General features: G+C 40.2%; 1 gene segment (V, D, J or C); it reads left to right on the top strand.

Moving 5' to 3' along the window:
• LOC107724554 (Ig kappa chain V region 3381-like) overlaps positions 1-120 on the top strand; it is a 6,578-nt gene extending 6,458 nt beyond the window's left edge. Inside the window, 1 exon segment of the V gene segment in view lies at positions 65-120. Within this exon segment, the coding sequence occupies positions 65-120 (56 nt within the window).
• Positions 121-880: the final 760 nt, after the last annotated feature.

Genomic DNA, 880 nt, shown 5'->3' with positions numbered 1-880 from the left:
AGTCAGGAACTCCATCTAGATTCAGTGGCAGTGGATCTAACAGTGATTTCACTCTGACCATCAGTGGAGTCCAGACTGAAGATGCTGGACATTATTACTGTCAGTGTTTCCACTACATAAACAGTATAAATATATTCACACAGTGATAAAGAGTCGTACAAAAACCTCCGTCAGTCAGAGTTACAGTGACTGAACTGATGCTGCAGCTGCTCAAACACTATCACTCACTCAACAGTGAAGAAACATGATCACAGTCCAGCAATCAGACACCTTTGACACATTTGCCATCACAAACTCCAGGACAATAGATCTAATAATCTCAGAACAGACTGTAATAACTACCACCATTTCCACCATCTCAAAGTCTGTCCAGCTAAGTGAAGAGTCTCCATCCCTCATTACAGTCCATTAAGTTCATTATAAAACTACCACTCAAACTCTATAACTGTCTCAGCACTCCATGAGCAGAAGTGAAACTGATCCAGTTCAGAGCGTTGAACCGATCAAACAGTGAAACTGTGAGTTTGAGCTGAAAATCAGATTTGCATTGGCAGCTTTAGTGATTGTGATCGTCTCAGAATAGAGCAGCTCCGTCTCCAGAGACCATGTTCAAACCCCAAGAGCTTCAGTTCACATTTACTGCTAAACGCAGCTGTTCTCAACTCTTACAATTAAACAAAACCATTTTCAGAATCTAAGTCTTAATAAAATTGGTCATTAAAAGTCATAAGCATCTAGTGCTTACTAGCAAAGCTGTTGCACAAACAAAATGGAAAAATGGTGTATCTGCTGTCTTCAGGTAAATGATGTGGAGTGTGTTTGCATATTGATCAGATGCTTCAGTGCTCTGAGAGTGTTTATAGTGCTGTGAGTTTAACAC

The sequence above is a fragment of the Sinocyclocheilus rhinocerous genome, unplaced genomic scaffold, assembly GCF_001515625.1.
Source record: "Sinocyclocheilus rhinocerous isolate Xijiao unplaced genomic scaffold, SAMN03320098_v1.1 scaffold2350, whole genome shotgun sequence".
Taxonomy (NCBI): Eukaryota; Metazoa; Chordata; class Actinopteri; order Cypriniformes; family Cyprinidae; genus Sinocyclocheilus; species Sinocyclocheilus rhinocerous.
Note: the sequence above shows the minus strand (reverse complement) of the source record. Positions and strands in the feature narration are given on the sequence as shown.